The sequence below is a fragment of the Armigeres subalbatus genome, chromosome 3, assembly GCF_024139115.2.
Source record: "Armigeres subalbatus isolate Guangzhou_Male chromosome 3, GZ_Asu_2, whole genome shotgun sequence".
Taxonomy (NCBI): Eukaryota; Metazoa; Arthropoda; class Insecta; order Diptera; family Culicidae; genus Armigeres; species Armigeres subalbatus.
In genome coordinates, this window is record NC_085141.1 from 9,675,861 (window position 1) to 9,691,987 (window position 16,127).

Genomic DNA, 16,127 nt, shown 5'->3' on the forward strand with positions numbered 1-16,127 from the left:
ACGAAGCACGCGCGGTTTGAAATTTGTATAAAAATTACTATGAAAACAGTAACTTTTGTGGAAAATCGTTTTGCAACGTTGCTCATAAAGCTCTAAAAACATATGAGTACGTTGGCAACATAGGAAATTTAGCAAGTAAACAAATCGTCTTTGTTGCGAAACAATTTGATGCTTGCAAGAGAAGTTATTAAGGAAATTGAATCGTGGGAAATTCGATTTAACACGTAAAAAAATAACAGAAATATCAATTATGAGCATTTTTGTTTTCTTTATCACTTTGCTTACGACAATCCGATCGCTTCGAAACAACAGATTAGGAAATGTTCTATGAAGTCTTCGGGGTGGTTATATTTAAAAAGTTAATGGGCCGCTTCGCGGAACGATCTTTCACATACGGGGCGATTTCTTCAGTAATTTCCATACAAACATCAAATTGCTCGTGCTTCGTCAAAATAACAACCAATTAAGTTAAAAATTTAGGAGGTTCATTAAAACAGCAAATGTTATCGTTCAAGCATAGGGGAGCGAATAAATTGAAATTTGAATCGATCTCTAAGCTCATGCACAAACCAAGACATAGGTTATCAAATTAATTATCTTATAATCTGTTTGGCGTAGTTTACTTCGGGCGGTCGTATCTTGTATATAACTCTTCTGATTGTTTGACCTTTCTAATGTAATTTTTTCAGTACATACAGCCTACGGTTACTCTGGTGATTCTTTCGAACAATTTTCCAAGGAACTTCTATTCCACATCTCGAATATGCTTCAGTCAATGGTCCTTTCATTAGTGACTCATAGAGGTATGCATGTATTATAGACCCTTTTTCGAGTTCGGATCATTCGATTTATCCAATGAACCAATGTATGATATAATATCCCAGTAGGTCCATTGAGTTGATATGACATCAAACATTATTTATACAAGCTACTACAGATCTTTTAGGTTATACAAAATGTCCTGGAAGTCGAAATGTTTTAACAACTTGATCATTCAAGTCCGTTAACCCAGTGCTTAAAAAAACCCTCATTGTCATTGTGCATCTTGATGTTGACTCTAGATCATTTTGGGGACCTTGGATCTTGGATCTGATGTTAATGGAAATTAGGATTATACTGGGTATATACTGACGATGAGGATATTGCAAAAGTCTTGATTGAACTGGTAGACTATGAACTGAACTCAAGAGCGTTTTGAAGATATCGTATTCACGAAAATTGGGTTTGCATGATGGATGAACCAGATTGGGTGTATACCGATGATGAGGGCATTGCAAATGCCTTGATTGATCTGGTAGATATCGTGGGCTAAACTTAAGATCGTTTTGGAGTACCTTGAGCACCTGAATATTGGTCACTGGCTTAACGTTTAAACTAATCTTGTCTGAGTACTCAGAATGATGAAACAATGTGGTCTACGATTCAAACATTTCAATGTAAATGAAACATGCTCTTAGGATCGAAATCTTCCCAAGGTTTCGGATATATGAGGTTTTATGTTATAGTCAAACTTGAGCTCCAATATTTTTCTATAAAGCTAACATGTATGATGATGATCAATTTTCCTTTTGAAAATGGCTTTCTGTTATGATTTTACGTAATCTAAAATGCTGGGCATACATGACCCATCCGTCCTGAAAAGGTTGAGATATGTTTTGGAATACAATTTTAATCATTAGTATAACTCTATTGTTTAATCTAGATTGCTTTAACAATTTGGCTGTTTTTTCTGTAAATTATCGTTAAATTGTCATCGGCAATATCATAAAAAGAACTAGGCTTCTTAAGCCTCAATTATTACCTACATTTATTGTTTGGATTAGTTTTGAATTTTCAAGAATAATTATTCTGGAGTTGCAAGGGAAACCCTTCGGAACATTCACAAGAAATTCTTCGGAGTCCCCACGGAAAAATCTTTAGAAATTCCACGACAATTTTTTCGGAAATTCTGTGGAAGAAATATGTTCGGTAGAAATTTCGAAGAACTAGCGGTAGAAGGATCCGAAATGCATATTTACGACGAAAATTCCAATAAACATCAAATTCCGAGAAAAATCCAGTATGAATTAGAAAGAATTTCCAGCAGATTTTTCTACAATATTCTAGGGCAGCGGTTCTCAACCTGGGGTACATGTACCCCTGGGGGTACCTTCGCTGGCCCCAGGGGGTACCTCGGACAAAAATCCGTAATGGCGGACGTATTACAATTCCAATCAAAACTTATTTATAAACTATTGATACTTGTATATTTTTTGATTTCATACCTTTGTCTTAAACTTGTAAATAATATGCGGGCTGCGGAACAAAAGATCAAAAGGACAAAACATCGAATTAACAAATTAAAAATAAAATCTTTAATGCAATCTGCATGATCGAAACAAAATGTTGAATAATATGTTAAGAATATGCTTCTGAACTAAATCTAGAGTCAAAAGGTTTGAAAGCCTCCGTTTGACAGACATGAAGAACTTTTATTTGGAATAGCTCGTTTACCACGTTGCAAGAGGATTGGAAGCATCCTTCTACGTTTCTCGGAAGCCTTCTTCCAAATAGCTCGGAAGCAATCGCAGATAAAAATATGTTGTTGTTTTTAATGTATTTTCATGCACATATGTGGAGCATGCAAATAAGCGTAACAATCAATCTATATTACTGATCTTTTAAATCGAAATAAATTTAAATTGTTCTTGCTTGTAAAATTCAGTCAAACTTAATTGAATATCGAATGCAATTTTACACGTCGTTGAATTTTCAAAACTATTTGCTATGTTCCTCCTTTCAAGAGGCCCGGAAGCCTCCTTTCAAGAGGCCCGGAAGCCTCCTTTCAAGAGGCCCGGAAGCCTCCTTTCAAGAGGCCCGGAAGCCTCCTTTCAAGAGGCCCGGAAGCCTCCTTTCAAGAGGCCCGGAAGCCTCCTTTCAAGAGGCCCGGAAGCCTCCTTTCAAGAGGCCCGGAAGCCTCCTTTCAAGAGGCCCGGAAGCCTCCTTTCAAGAGGCCCGGAAGCCTCCTTTCAAGAGGCCCGGAAGCCTCCTTTCAATAGGCTCGGAAGCCTTTTTTCAAGGGGCCCGGAATCCTCCTTTCAAGAGGCCTGGAAGCCTCCTTTCTAAAGGCCTGTAAGCTTCATTTCAAGAGGCCCGGAAGCCTCCTTTCAAGAGGCCCGGAAGCCTCCTTTCAAGAGGCCCGGAAGCCTCCTTTCAAGAGGCCCGGAAGCCTCCTTTCAAGAGGCCCGGAAGCCTCCTTTCAAGAGGCCCGGAAGCCTCCTTTCAAGAGGCCCGGAAGCCTCCTTTCAAGAGGCCCGGAAGCCTCCTTTCAAGAGGCCCGGAAGCCTCCTTTTAAGAGGCCCCGAAGCCTCCTTTTAAGAGGCCCGAAGCCTCCTTTCAAGAGGCCCGGAAGCCTCCTTTCAAGAGGCCCGGAAGCCTCCTTTCAAGAGGCCCGGAAGCCTCCTTTCAAGAGGCCCGGAAGCCTCCTTTCAAGAGGCCCGGAAGCCTCCTTTCAAGCGGCACGGAAGCCTCCTTTCAAGAGGCCCGGAAGACTCTTTTCAAGAGGCCCGGAAGCCTCCTTTCAAGAGGCCAGAGCCTCCTTTCAAGAGGCCCAGGCCTCCTTTCAAGAGGCCCGGAAGCCTCCTTTCAAGAGGCCCGAAGCCTCCTTTCAAGAGGCCAGGAAGCCTCCTTTCAAGAGGCCAGGAAGCCTCCTTTCAAGAGGCCAGGAAGCCTCCTTTCAAGAGGCTCGGAAGCCTCCTTTCAAGAGGCTCGGAAGCCTCCTTTCACTTGGCTTGGAAGCCTCCTTTCACTTGGCTTGGAAGTCTCCTTTCAAGAGGCTCGGAAACCTCCTTTCAAGAGGCTCAGAAGCTTCCACTCAAGAGGCTCGGAAGTCTCCTTTCAAGGGGCGAGAAAGCCTTCTTTCAAGAGGCCCGGAAGCCTCCTTTCAAGAGGCCCGGAAGCCTCCTATCAAGAGGCCCGGAAGCCTCATTTCAAGAGGCCCGGAAGCCTCATTTCAAGAGGCCAGAAGCCTCCTTTCAAGAGGCCCGGAAGCCTCCTTTCAAGAGGCCCGAAGCCTCCTTTCAAGAGGCCCGGAAGCCTCCTTTCAAGAGGCCCGAAGCCTCCTTTCAAGAGGCCCGGAAGCCTCCTTTCAAGAGGCCCGAAGCCTCCTTTCAAGAGGCCCGGAAGCCTCCTTTCAAGAGGCCCGGAAGCCTCCTTTCAAGAGGCCAGAAGCCTCCTTTCAAGAGGCCCGGAAGCCTCCTTTCAAGAGGCCCGAAGCCTCCTTTCAAGAGGCCCGGAAGCCTCCTTTCAAGAGGCCCGGAAGCCTCCTTTCAAGAGGCCCGAAGCCTCCTTTCAAGAGGCCCGGAAGCCTCCTTTCCAGCGGCCCGGAAGCCTCCTTTCAAGAGGCCCGGAAGCCTCCTTTCAAGAGGCCAGAAAGCTCCTTTCAAGAGGCCCGGAAGCCTCCTTTCAAGAAGCCCGGAAGCCACTTTTCAAGAGGCCCGGAAGCCTCCTTTCAAGAGGCCCGGAAGCCTCCTTTCAAGAGGCCTGGAAACCTCATTTCAAGAGGCCCGGAAGCCTCCTTTCAAGAGGCCCAGAAGCCTCCTTTCAAGGGGCCTGGAAACCTCATTTCAAGAGGTCCGGAAACCTCATTTCAAGAGGCCCGGAAGCCTCCTTTCAAGAGGCCTGGAAACCTCCTTTCAAGAGGCCTGGAAACCTCCTTTCAAGTGGCTTGGAAGCCTCCTTTCAAGAGGCCCGGAAGCCTCCTTTCCAGCGGCCCGGGAGCCTCCTTTCAAGAGACTTGGAAGCCTCCTTGCAAGAGGCCAGGAAGAGCCTTTCCATAGGCCCGGAAGACCCGGAAGCCTCCTTTCAAGAGGCCCGGAAGCCTCCTTTCAAGAGGCCCGGAAGCCTCCTTTCAAGAGGCCCGGAAGCCTCCTTTCAAGAGGCCCGGAAGCCTCCTTTCAAGAGGCCCGGAAGCCGCTTGTCAAGAGGCCCGGAAGCCTCCTTTCAAGAGGCCAGGCCTCCTTTCAAGAGGCCCGGAAGCCTCCTTTCAAGAGGCCTGGAAGCCTCCTTTCAAGAGGCCTGGAAGCCTCCTTTCAAGAGGCCCGGAAGCCTCCTTTCAAGAGGCCCGGAAGCCTCCTTTCAAGAGGCCCGGAAGCCTCCTTTCAAGAGGCCCGGAAGCCTCCTTTCAAGAGGCCCGGAAGCCTCCTTTCAAGAGGCCTGGAAGCCTCCTTTCAAGAGGCCCGGAAGCCTCCTTTCAAGAGGCCCGGAAGCCTCCTTTCAAGAGGCCCGGAAGCCTCCTTTCAAGAGGCCCAGAAGCCTCCTTTCAAGAGGCCCAGAAGCCTCCTTTCAAGAGGCCCGGCAGCCTCCTTTCAAGAGGCCCGGAAGCCTCCTTTCAAGAGGCCCGAAAGCCTCCTTTCAAGAGGCCCGGAAGCCTCCTTTCAAGAGGCCCGGAAGCCTCCTTTCAAGAAGCCTCCTTTCAAGAGGCCCGGAAGCATCCTTTCAAGAGGCTCGGAAGCCTCCTTTTAAGAGGCTCGGAAGCCTCCTTTTAAGAGGCCCGGAAGACTCCTTATAAGAGGCCCGGAAGCCTCCTTTTCAGAGGGTCAGGAGCTTTCTCTTAAAAGGCCCAGAAGACTCCTTTCATGAGGCACGGAAGCCTTCTTTCAAGAGGCTTGGAAGCGTTCTTTCAAGAGGCTTGGAAGCGTTCTTTCAAGTATCTCAGAAGTATCCTTTCAACATTCTAGGAATCTTCCTTTGAGCCACTTAGGCCGTCATTAAAGGGGCTCAGGAGCCTTCCTCAGCCTTGCTCAGAGGCCTTTTATCAAGAGGGGTGGAAGCCAACTTTCAAGAGATTCGTAAACTCCTTTCAAGAGGTTCGGAAGCCCCCTTTCAAGAGGCTCGGAAACCTCCTTTCAAAGGGCTCGGAATTATTCTTTGAAGAGGCTTGAAGGTCGACTTTAAAGTAGCTCAGAGGCGTCCTTTCAAGATGTACAGAAGCCTTCTTTAAAGTAGCTGAAAAACCGCCTAAAAGGGCTCGGAACCCTCCCTTCCAAAGTTTCCGAAACCTCCCTTCAAGATGCTCGGAAGCATACTTTCAAGAGATTCGGAAGCTTGATGTATAAACTTAATTTAAATTGGAAAGTTTCGCGGAATAATGAAAACTTCATCCCAACTTATGGAGAGCCACATATTCCGTTAGTTTCCAGGTCCATTTTTCATGGATCTCGTGAGTTACGATTATTATCATTTACAGCAAAAAATGGGGGTACCTCAATTAATGCAAAAGTTCGAAGGGGTACCTCTCAAGGAAAAGGTTGAGAACCGCTGTTCTAGGGAAATTTTTATGAAAAGTATAATATTCTTCAAAGTATATTATTCTAAATCTCCAATGGAAACTTTTCCATTTTCCAAAAGAAATTATTCGGAATATGCCAACATAATTCCGATGGAAATTCCTAAGATTTTCCAGTACACATTTGAAAAAAGCCCATCTGAAACTACAATAAATAATTGAAAGTTGAAATCAGCAATATTAAAATCGATAGGATCATTTCTGATTATGTAGTGATAATATTATTTTGGCCATATTTCGGACAACGATCAGGATTTGTTAGATATCTTATGCAATTGCAAATATAGTCTGAAAATAATTTCGATATCAGACCAACTGTCCCAAAAATCCGGACAGTAACATTGTTCATGTGAGCAAACAATACGTTGTGATAGCCACACTTATAAAATAAATTTAAATCATTTTTCGAGACGTATACTCCCTGAAATGTTTTTTTTTGCGCCCAAAAGCTGCTATAAAAATATCAGCCAGATCCGTTAAGTCTAAGTGGGTGCTCAGCAGCCATGGAGTTATTGGTAAAATCGACTAACTAAATATATGGGAAAATGCATGTTCTTCACTCTTTTACCTCTAGGTGGCGTTGTGGTCATACAATCCCGCTCATTAGTGACATTCATAATCTTTACATTATTCCGAAAACACTTTTAAGAACCATAAAATGTTAAACCAAAATTCATCATCAAAATACATCGTTGAAAAACGTGTTCAAATGATGCATTCTGGTCTTAGGAGAGACTTAGTGTTATATACCAATCAACTCAGCTCAACGAATTGAGAAGATGTCTGTATGTGTGTGCGCGAAAGTCGTGTGGTCAAAATACGAAAGTTATGGCCAAACGTTTAACTCATCTATAAGCACTTATCCTTAGGGGCGATTCAAATATGACGTCCACTACTTTTTGGGATTTCTAGATCCCGGATGCAGCGAGCACGCACAGAAGAGGAGCGTGTTGAACCGGGGGGCGTTCGTGGCTGCTAGAGCCGCTCTGAAGACTGAGATTAGATCAAGCAAAAAAGCCTGCTTCGAGGGCCTATGTCAAAGTGCCAACGCGAATCCATGGGGTGACGCCTATAGGGTCGTAATGGCCAAGACACGTGGGGGGATGGCCCCTACAGAGCGGTCTCCAGAGATGCTGGAGAGGATCATCGCGGGGCTCTTCCCACGTCACGACCCAAGTCCCTGGCCTCCCTTTGTGGAGCTGCCAGGGGCCAGGGTGGCCGTCGAGGGAAGAGTAACTGTGGCGGAACTTGCGAGGATTGCACAGTCCCTTAGTGTAGGTAAGGCGCCAGGACCGGATGGTATTCCGAACCTGGCCATCAAAGCGGCCATTGCTGAGGCTCCCGAGATGTTCAGATCTGTCATGCAGAGATGCCTGGACGATAAAGTCTTCCCTGAAGCATGGAAAAGGCAGAGCTTGGTCCTATTGCCAAAGGCGGGAAAACCACCGGGGGATCCGTCGGCATATAGACCAATATGCCTGCTTGATACGGCGGGGAAGGTGCTCGAGAAGATCATCCTCAACAGGTTGTTAATACGCACGGAGGGTGCGGATGGTCTATAGAGTGACCAGTTTGGCTTCCGAAAGGGTAAGTCGACCGGTTACCAAATCGTCTTGTCGGTTACCAAATCCGCGGAGATAGCTATCCAGCGTAAGAGGAGGGGAGTTCGCTATTGTGCAGTAGTGACTCTCGACGTGAGGAATGCTTTCAATAGTGCCAGTTGGGCAACTATTGCAGATGCGCTCCTGCGTCTTGGAATTCCCGAGTACCTGTACAAGATTCTCGGAAGCTACTTCCAGAATCGAGTACTGGTATACGACACGGAGGCGGGTCGGAAGTGCGTTGACATAACCTCAGGGGTTCCGCAAGGTTCCATACTGGGTCCGGTGTTATGGAATGTCATGTACGACGGTGTCTTTAGGTTGAAGTTCCCGGTGGGCGTGGTAATCGTCGGCTTCGCTGTCGATATTACGCTGGAGGTCTACGGCGAATCGATCGCAGAGGTGGAGTTGAATGCAGCCCACTCGATCGCAATTGTGGAGGAGTGGATGAGTTCCAGGAAGTTAGAAGTGGCTCACCACAAGACTGAGGTGGTTGTTGTTAACAACCGAAAGTCGGAGCAACAAGCGGTGATAAGGGCAGGCAACTGCACGGTCAACTCTGAACGCTCCATCAAACTCTTGGGGGTAATGATCGACGATAAGCTCACCTTTGGTAGCCACGTCAATTACGCCTGCAAGCGTGCCTCCACAGCTATAGTGGCATTGTCCCGGATGATGTCCAATAGCTCTGCGGTTTATGCCAGCAAGCGCAAGCTTCTGGCTAGCGTTGCTCTGTATATACTGAGGTATGGGGGGCCAGCTTGGGGCACGGCCCTGCGTATTAACTGCTACAGAACGAAGTTAGAAAGTACTTATAGGCTCATGTGCCTAAGAGTTGCGAGCGCGTACCGTACCGTGTCGCACGATGCATTTTGCGTCATCACCGGTATGATGCCTATTGACATCGTTATCGGTGAAGACATAGAGTGCTTCGAAATGCGCGGCACGAGAGGCATCCGTAGGACTGTCAGGTTGGCCTCAATGGTCAAATGGCAGCGTGCGTGGGACAGTTCCACTAAGGGTAGATGGACACATAGGTTGATACCGGAGATAGGTACGTGGGTCAAGAGGCACCATGGGGCAATCACTTTCCACCTGACCCAGGTCCTTACAGGCCATGGTTGCTTCAGACAGTACCTACACCGGTTCGGACACTCGGCCTCGCCCGAGTGTCCGGTGTGCGCAGGTTTAGAGGAAACGGCGGAACACGTGTTGTTCGTGTGCCCGCGTTTTCGCACAATGCGTGACTACATGCTTGCCACATGTGGTCTGGACACTACCCCGGACAACCTAGTCCGGAGGATGTGTAAAGATGAAGTTGGCTGGAACGCCGTTTCATCGGCTATCGTCCAAATCGTCTCGGAGCTACACAAAAGGTGGCGCGTGGACTCGAGGAATGGCTAGTTCAGGCGCAAATAAGAGGTGGTCCAAGGGTTCGGAGTCGGCTTCATGGGTCATACCGGTGCCCTGTGGTCGAACTCGATCCTTTTATTGAACAAGTGGCCGCGTGAAGAACAACATGGTATCGTCGCTTTCGCGGCGTCGGTCAACAGGGCGGGTTCCGAGCCCGAGGACGGAAAGGGGTCCTCGTCAAGGCTGGGGCAGGCGTAGCGTAGTCACCGCGTCGGCAAGTCCCTCTGTGTGCTGGTGAATAGGCCCTATCGCAGAGAGGTCAATTTGGGGTGCACGCGGCATCATCATTCTTGATACCAGTCGTGCAGAGGGAAGCAGGCGCGAAGTCGACCCTGCCCACCTTCCGAGGACATAGGGCGTGGTAAGGCCACCTGGAAAGCCGGCAATGCGCTGGCACGATACCATGGTGTTCTTCTAAAAAAGCGAGTCACGATGTTCGATGCTGCAAGGACACGCAGCTAACCTCGAGGGTGCGTTATGCACTGACCCCCCTTTGAAGCATTACTTTCTGGTTGTACCGAAGGGTCGATGGGTTTGGCGGCAATGGAAACGGTTTAGCGGGTCGGGGATGCAGTCCTGCCTCCCTCGTTTGCGGTTGGAGGTGGCCCCTAACCCCGCACTTCCTGGACAACCCAGGATGTCTGTTGAGCAGATTCCCCCTCCATTACTTAAGAAGAAAAAAAGACCCCACCCCCTCTGTCACGCTTTTTTGTATACCTAGTACATGTACTGTCACAAAATCTTAGACCCCCTCCCCCCTCAAACTTCTGACATTATTTTTGAACGACCCCTTAGCTGCTCGCACTCGACGGGAAATTCTGTCCCATTGTAAGTAACGTTTTTTTTTTTAAATTTGTTTGTTAAACTGTTGTTAATGTTCGATTGAGTCTGTAACATTAGTGTAACATTGAATCTGTTTTGTTTGATGATTCTGTGTCTAATTTCAAGTATATAGCCTTAAAGTAGGCAATAAAATGTTAATTAGTGATTTGCTCGAGGCAGACATCGAATCGTTGATGTCAATTGGCACTAATTGATTCGAGGTGTCCAAATAGGATAAGACTCCTTCACAAAAGGTCAGCTATGAATACAGCAAACTAAATGCGGTAGACAAAACTCGCAAATACACAATAGAAATATATACGCGGGATTTGACTGATGGATCGAAACCTCATATGACGCCTCGTCATATGTATTCCGTGGTGGGCACCACCTAGTCGTCTCTCTCAGGGCAGCAAGATTGTGCATATTAAATTATTCTTTTGCGGGGTGGAAAATAAAATAAATTAATAAATTGATAATCGAAGAACTCATCAGTTTTCTTAAAAAAATATCTATAGAAGTTTGAAACTTAATTTTTTTGCCCAACAACGTTGTACCGAAAAGCTATCATTTCACTCCAAAAACGAACTTTTTATAGCCAGCTCATAGACTCATGATGTGAAATACCAATCGACTCAGGTTGACGTATTGAGCAAATGTCTGTTTGTCCGTGTGTATGTAATACATAAGTGCTTCCAGATAAAACATAATCATTATTTCTGTTGAGTACATTAGGTAGATCAGTAGATCAATACATTTTGAATTTGCAATGTGATCGTCGTTGCAACACTCTCGGTTATCATAAATTACGTCCATTTGTGAATCGTCAATTGAAGCTATTCATTTGAATTTGCACGTTGAGTCCTATATAGGGTCTTCAACCTATATACCGCTTCAGCCTAAGAGATTCCAATTATAACTGCTAATGTTAAGGCGTTTGCATACGCTTTCTCTTTACCTATAGATAAATTATTGATCAAAGTTGCCCCAAATTGGAAAATCACAAAAATTCGACAAAAACATGTTTAAAACAAGTTTAAAATTATAAAATAATCAACTTCAGTCTTATACGTTACGGTATGTCGCAGTACTCGTTTTAAAAATATGAAAATAGCTATGATTTCATTTAGGGGGGAAATAATTACAAAACATTTACAGTGGAAGAATAAAGGGAATGACGGCTTTGGCAGGTTTTGTTCTATTATTGGCAGGGGTTTTTTACGACTGACTAGGCTCAAATTTGGCCTAAACATTCTTTGCATATCAAAGAATATTGTGGCCAAATTTTATAAAATTTGGTCGACAAAAAACTCCCCTGCCAATAATAGAACAAAATCTGCCAAAGCCGTCTTTCCCCCTACATCAATTTTATGATACAACAAAACATTTTCAAAGCTCTGAAGTTTGAAGCTTTTATTTCTGTTCTCTATAAGCTTTGCGAGAGAAAGAGAATAAGACTAATATATCCCATTAGATTGCCATCGGAAAAGCTCCGATTCAAGTATCACACTACAGCACGTGTTGCTGACGCATGTGCTCTTCATATAATCTGATATCGTAGCACCATCACATCAGTTTAGTTGTAACAATACGGTGGATGCAGTACTTTCCATCTCTCACCGTTTCTTTTTTCGGCAGCCAGAAATAAATCCTTATCAGTGGGGTACATTTAAAATCAGTGGTGATGGGATTCTTATGCCGGCGTGACGCGACATTAAGGATTAGCTTCGGACCAATTATCAATTTTACGAGTTGACCAGCTAGGAGAACAATTGAATTGCGAACGCGGTTACTGAGAAATGCGCGCAGCTTTAATTAACATCAAAGGCAGTTTACGTGCCGGTTTTTGTTTACGGTCCGTTCTAATCAATTGAACGCAGAGGGTTCCTCCCCACAATCGCAATATCAAAGTCATCATCGGTCAGTGTAAATTTGCGTCACCTGTTTCTGCTAACGAAGTTAGGTTGTATCTTATCGGTAGGAGAAAATGTGATAAATTTTGACATGGAACATGCGAAAAGTATCAGTTTCCTTTCAGTTATCTATGACTTTGAAAAGGAAAATTGTATTTTGACGCTTATGATATATTGGGTTCAAAGTCTAATGTAAATACTACACTCGTTCTAGTTATTTTTTCTCAAAATAATTACGGGACATTTTATCTACGCCTCAAGTGTTAAAGATTTTATTCTATTTCAATCAAACACGTCTTCAACATAGGGGAACTGTACCAGCTTTGGCCATGTTCCTAATTTGGCCAGTTTCTCGCACAACTACAAAAATAAAGCAATTTTCGAGGGTTTTATTAGATCTAACAGGAGATATGTATATCCCTCATGTTTCTTCACTGTTGAAACCGATCGATTTTTTTTTTTGGAAAATTTGTATTTTTTAGGGTTGGCCAAATTATGCACTAGAGTGGCCAAAACCGGTACAATTACTATATGTTTTCTATTGAGTGATAGAAAATTTACCATCCACACCTAAATAAAACAAAAATTAACGTACTTACCTGAGATTTTTCAATACTGCTAATAAATTTAATCCTGTAAAAAGAGACAAAGAGAAACACACATCAACTACAGATACTTTTTGGCTCATATGTTTCTTCCACACGTGGGTTAACTCGGTCTAGTATGGTCAGGTCAGGTTGGATATTGTAATTCTTAATTGAACTGCGATCACTATGGCTGCATTACTGCTTAAGCTATCATTGTACAAGTAGAACACTTAAATGCACTTGATTTTATTTATTCTTCAAGTTGCTACCCCGCAATGGTCACGTATGCACATAAACAAAACTCGTCCTCGAAAGAAGATAATCCCAGCTCAACACCTGTTTGCAATAAATTCGCCATCATTTCGAGTCAAACACGAATGCACTCACCACTGTGGGGTGTGATCTGGAAATTTTCAAATTTATCGAAGCCTATATCCACAACGGTTTCGGTTATCTGTTGCATCTTCACTGTCATTATGTTCGGTCATTTGACCCCAGTTTGCGTCATATATCATATATCGCGATTAAGCTCTAAACATTGATTGTTGATTCCGAGTGAATTTTGCAAACGCGCTCGCGCACAGCCGACTCTTTCCGAGTATGTTTGGGAACTATCGATGAAGCCCAGACGTCGGGACTCACCGATTCAGCTCGGTTTGTCAACGATCAGTAGAAGATAAGAGAAGAGGTGTGATAAAAATGATTTACCTGATATGAGGTAGAGGCTGTCCGCTTCCCACCGGCCTCGGCCAACTGTCCAGACCGTTTGAACGTGTTTCTTTAGAGTCAGAATTGTGCGAGAGAATGTTCCAATTTTCGTAGGTAGATTTCACATACGTTAATTTGCGACAGGTAAACATCGATGATGAACTATCATGGCTTGCCTGGCAGTTGGGGTCTTTACTATATGTTATGTCTGTTTTGAAATCTGAATCATTTGACAGGAAGTGATTCATCTGGACTTCGGTTTTCGCAATTTCGATGGATTTTATGCTAGAAGAAGCTTTAAGGTTCTAGTCCCTTTTCGTTCTACAGCTTTGATCAGATTATTTTAAATTTTAAATTGAGATCTAGCTACTAAAACTCAACAATAAAAAATCGGATTCGGAATAAATATCCGCTGAAGCTATGAATTTTCGTATCGATAATGCTATGCTATTAATGAGCAGAATCATCAATCTGTTCCAAATCTCGTGAAATCCTAATCGTCAATTTCACGGACTCATCAGTATTATTTGCGCTTTGAATGCTTCTTCTTCTTATTGACATTACATTCCCCACTGGGACATTGTGGCCTCGCTGAGTATACATTCAGCATTTACACAATTGTTAACCGCGAGGTTTCTAAGTTACCATTTTTGCATTCGTATATCGTTAGGCTAACACGATGATACTTTTATGCCCGGGGAAATCAAAACAATTTCAAATCCGACAATTGCCTAGACCGGCACCGGGAATCGAACTCAGCCACCATCAGCATGGTCTTGCTTTGTGGCCGCGTATCTTACCGCTAGGCTAAGGAGGGCCCCTTGAATGCTAAAACTCCTGTCTGCTTTCCAACAAATATGGGACAGCATTCCTCAACCTGTTGTACACCGACGACATTGCACCATGTTCCTAAAGATCATGCAACTACCGATGTCTGGTCTGGCGCTACTACACACTACCGGTTCACGCTAATGTGGGCCAAATTGTAACCATGGCTGTTTGACTGGTGGAGCGGGACCTCTGCCGCCAGCTAGCGTCGTTTCACTTAGCTCCCCTGTAGTGCAGCACAGAAGCACGGATTAATGTCTTGTAGGCAATTTTTCATTTCGATAGAGGGCCGCAACCAGTCACAGCCACCCAAAGACAACGTCACTTTTGCCTGCATGCCACCACCGTCGTCGATTGTAATAAGGTTGGCAGATTTCGTCCCAAGGCAGTAGGTGCGTTGGATCGAAATCATGACAATTTATCATGCTACTGAGGTGACAGCGTGTGCCATTTTGGACTAATTACATTCGATACTGTTCTTGAACATCTACATAATGCTCCAAAATATTTGAAATGTTCTGATCAGTAAGATCCTTTGTAGCTATTGCATAGATAGTTTAAAATCAATATTAGTCGATGGCGTGACGATTGCTTTTCCTTCGGTCTAATAGGAATATTTGGAACCTGACTGTAGTGCACGGGCCCAACTTAGATTTCGAAGTGTGTGTTGAGCAAAACCGCATTTGTACCTCTTTAAGGTATTGCAGCTGTACAAGACAGACGGTAAGGTCATCAGGCATATGCAGCACACTATGTGCATGTGGAGCATCTCCCTATACTACCGATGAAAAAAAGTGTTCCAAAATAGCTTGTAACGATGTTCAGCAACAACATCCGAATAAAGTTTAAGGTCGATAATTGCTGATCCATTCATCTACGTTGGGATCAAGTGGTGAATGTTAACAGTTTCTGCATTAGTAAATAGGAGAAGTTTCGAAACATGGTGGAAGGCGAAACGTACCAGTTCTTTGGTTTCCTGTAACTGAAGGAAATTCTCCACACTATGATCAAGAATGAACTGCAGGAAAGATTCTTGCACTTTGTAATTTGAAGAGCTTATTGTCGGTTGACAACAAGGTGAAGATGATGAACATGTTTGCTGTGCCCTTGTTGACCTATAGTGGGTGGCGAAGTGAATCAAGACTGATTTGAAGGCGTTGATCAGTACGAGGATCAGCACGAGTGGCGTTCACCAAGCTTCGCATGCGCCATCCAAAACGTCTAGTGAGAGAGTCACTCTCCCAAGTAACATTCTAAGTTCTATAACGCTATTGAAGACCATAATTCATGCTACAAGAGTGTTATAAAACCAGCATAAAACCAAAATGTTACTGGGGCTGCCACGTGCTGTAGGAGGAAGATGCGTCTATATGTTTCCCAAATCCTGCAGATGCGACAATACTTTTTTCCAGTGCTAGCGGTGTGAAAATCGTTTTGGCAGCGGACTTTGTCATGTTTTGGTTGGCGGCGACGGCGGCGTTTTCGGCGTCACACCGAGAGCCATTTTAGGCGGCGGCGTGATTCGGTGTGGCGATTTTTTGTTGCGTCCTTACTTTTTTTGCTTATGGATCCTGTACACCTCCGGTGGTGCAAAGGGCCGACTTGAAAGATCTCCATCCTGAGCGATGCCCGGCTATCGCTTTAACCTGTTGCCAGGTTAGATTTCGGTCGACTTCTTTTATTTCTTTATTGAGGCTTCTCCGCCATGAGCCTCTGGGTCTGCCTCTGCTGCGATGTCCCGCTGGGTTCCAGTCTAATGCTTGCTTACAGATTTCGTTTCCGCCCCTACGTAGAGTGTGGCCGACCCAGCCCCACTTCCGATCCCGAATTTCTGTTGTTATCGGCCTCTGGTGACAACGACGATGGAGCTCGTTGTTTGAGATCCAGTTGTGAGGCCACCAGGCCCGAATTATATACCGCAGGCATCTGT

At 44.8% G+C, this 16,127-nt stretch overlaps 2 protein-coding genes across 4 annotated transcripts in view; one reads left to right on the top strand and one right to left on the bottom strand.

Annotated features, from left to right (window-relative positions):
- LOC134226449 (hsp90 co-chaperone Cdc37) overlaps positions 1-16,127 on the top strand; it is a 395,365-nt gene that overhangs the window by 64,039 nt on the left and 315,199 nt on the right. The window lies entirely within an intron of this gene.
- Positions 1-16,127, bottom strand: part of LOC134226445 (FH2 domain-containing protein 1) — a 293,104-nt gene that overhangs the window by 19,755 nt on the left and 257,222 nt on the right. For 2 of the 3 annotated variants that reach the window (XM_062707216.1, XM_062707215.1), the window contains exon 5: positions 12,674-12,707. In XM_062707216.1, coding sequence (XP_062563200.1) covers positions 12,674-12,707 — 34 coding nt within the window. Of the gene's footprint in view, positions 1-12,673; positions 12,708-13,048; positions 13,251-16,127 lie in introns of those variants that run through there. The other variant, XM_062707217.1, reaches the window with a different exon arrangement.